Source organism: Sphaeroforma arctica (assembly GCF_001186125.1).
Source record: "Sphaeroforma arctica JP610 unplaced genomic scaffold supercont1.5164, whole genome shotgun sequence".
Lineage (NCBI taxonomy): Eukaryota > Ichthyosporea > Ichthyophonida > Sphaeroforma > Sphaeroforma arctica.
The window spans coordinates 1-2,088 of NW_014035394.1; the positions used below are offsets into that span (position 1 = coordinate 1).

The 2,088-nt window shown below is 43.9% G+C and overlaps 1 protein-coding gene across 1 annotated transcript; it reads right to left on the reverse strand.

Annotated features, from left to right (window-relative positions):
• Positions 1–1,604: 1,604 nt before the first annotated feature.
• On the reverse strand, positions 1,605–2,088 carry SARC_14833 (hypothetical protein; the record flags this gene model as incomplete). The annotated part of the gene is made up of 1 exon (XM_014291037.1): positions 1,605–2,088. A coding segment is annotated over one exon (484 nt), but the record flags the coding sequence as incomplete, so codon positions are not given.

Sequence of the window (2,088 nt, forward strand, 5' to 3'; positions counted from 1 at the left end):
GATATATATATATGTATATATACAAAACATGCAAGTATGTAGCTTGGTAGATAGCGATAAAAAGCTCTAGAACCATCCATTGATATCCTAGAGCTTTACTTCAGTTCTTGGCTGGTGCACGCCTTGATACACATATTGATACAATGGGTTCTGGTTGTACCTATAACATTTACATATAGTTGGAACGGATCATATATAAACCAGGCGCAAAGATTGCGAGGCAAGTGATGGCTACATACACAGAAACAACGGCCATCGACCAAGCATGTCACTAAAACAAGCAACACAATACAAAATAAAACGAACCAAACCAACCCGCTAGTCAGGCCGTGGCCTGCTGAGCAGAAATTAGGTTTAATATCTGGTTTAATGAGCGCCCACGGGAAAATTCATTAAATTTTACTATTCGGATGTATATATTTGGGATCTGGTGTTCGGTTTCCAATTTTGGATATGATTTGTACTACTCAATCTAAACCGATCAATGGTGGCACACAACGCTCTCCGTGCCATACGTACGTGTCCACACATACTGGGCAGCGGCTTCAGAAGTATATCTCTACCAGAAGGAACATTTAGCACACGTAGCAGCTTGTCAATTTGTGTATGTATGTGTGTATGTATGTATGCATGTATGTACATATGATGTATGTATGTGTGTATGTATGTATGCATGTATGTGACTATGCATGTAAGTTGCTATGAGCAGTAAATATCCCTTATATCCCTTGGCCGGAATGTGCTGCGACGTATCTGCACATATGTGACTCTGATGGATAGCGCGTGCCGTTTGGGGATGTGGTGGACCTTTGTACCAACAGTACATTGTCGGGGTCCTTCGCTGTCCAAAGTGAATACGTGCAACACGCAAACAACAGTCAAGCAAGTGACCTACACTAATTTATGCAGTGACATCTGAGTGCCTCACATCACCTGACAATTGTATTTAATCCAATGGATGCGGAGAAGAAGTAGCCAGTGTCAGGTGCCCATGCGACCGATGTTTATTCAGCTGCAGTGTACTGTAGGTCTGCACTACAGTGTTGGTTTGCGTACTGTAAGTTTGCGTACTGTAGGTGTGCGTACTGTAGGTTTGTGTACTGTCGGTTGTACTGTAGGTCTGCGCTACAGTGTAGGTTTGCACACTGTCAGTTTTTGTACTGCAGGTCTGCACTACAGTGTAGGTTTGCACAGTGTAGGTTTGTGTACTGTAGGTCTGCACTACAATATAGGTTTGCGTACTGTAGGTTTACGTACTGTAGGTTTGTGTACTGTAGGTCTGCACTACAGTGTAGGCATGTGCACTGTATGTTTGGCAGTGTAGGCCTAGCTATTGACAATTGAATACGATATCGTCGATATGATATCAACTTAAGCATAGCAGTTCCATTGTACTATGACGACCCCTTCATCGAGAGACGTTCAACATAATGATATATATTCGCTATGCGATACAGTAGCAGGTGCTGACCCCGACAGTATACGACAACTGTCGCTATTTCCCCCCCTCCCCTGAATTCCTCTCCTGGTAGGTTTTTTCTCTCCTGGTAGGTGATTCCTTTCCTAGTAGAAAATTCCTTTCCTGGTAGGTATTTCCTCGCCAGCTAAGTAATTCCTCTCCTGGTATGTAATTCCTCCACTTGTAGGTATTTCCTCTCTTGGTAGGTAATTCCTCTCCCGGTAGGCATTCCTCTCCTGGTAAGTAATTCCTCTCCTGGTAGGTAATTCCTCTCCCAGTAAGTGATTCCTCTCCCGGTAGGTAATTCCTCTCCTAGTAGATAATTCCTCTCCTGGTAGATAATTCCTCTCCTGGTAGGTATTTCCTCTCCCGGTAAGTAATTCCTTTCCCGGTAGGTAATTCCTCTCCTAGTAGATAATTCCTCTCCTGGTAGGTAAATACTCTCCTGGTAGGTAATTCCTCTCCTGGTGGGTAATTCCTCTCCTGGTAGGTAATTCCTCTCCCGGTAGGTAATTCTTCTCCTGGTAGGTAAATACTCTCCCGGTAGGTAATTCCTCTCTTGGTAGGTAATTCCTCTCCTGGTAGGTAGTTCCTTTCCTGCTAGGTAGTTCCTCTCCTGGTAGGCCATT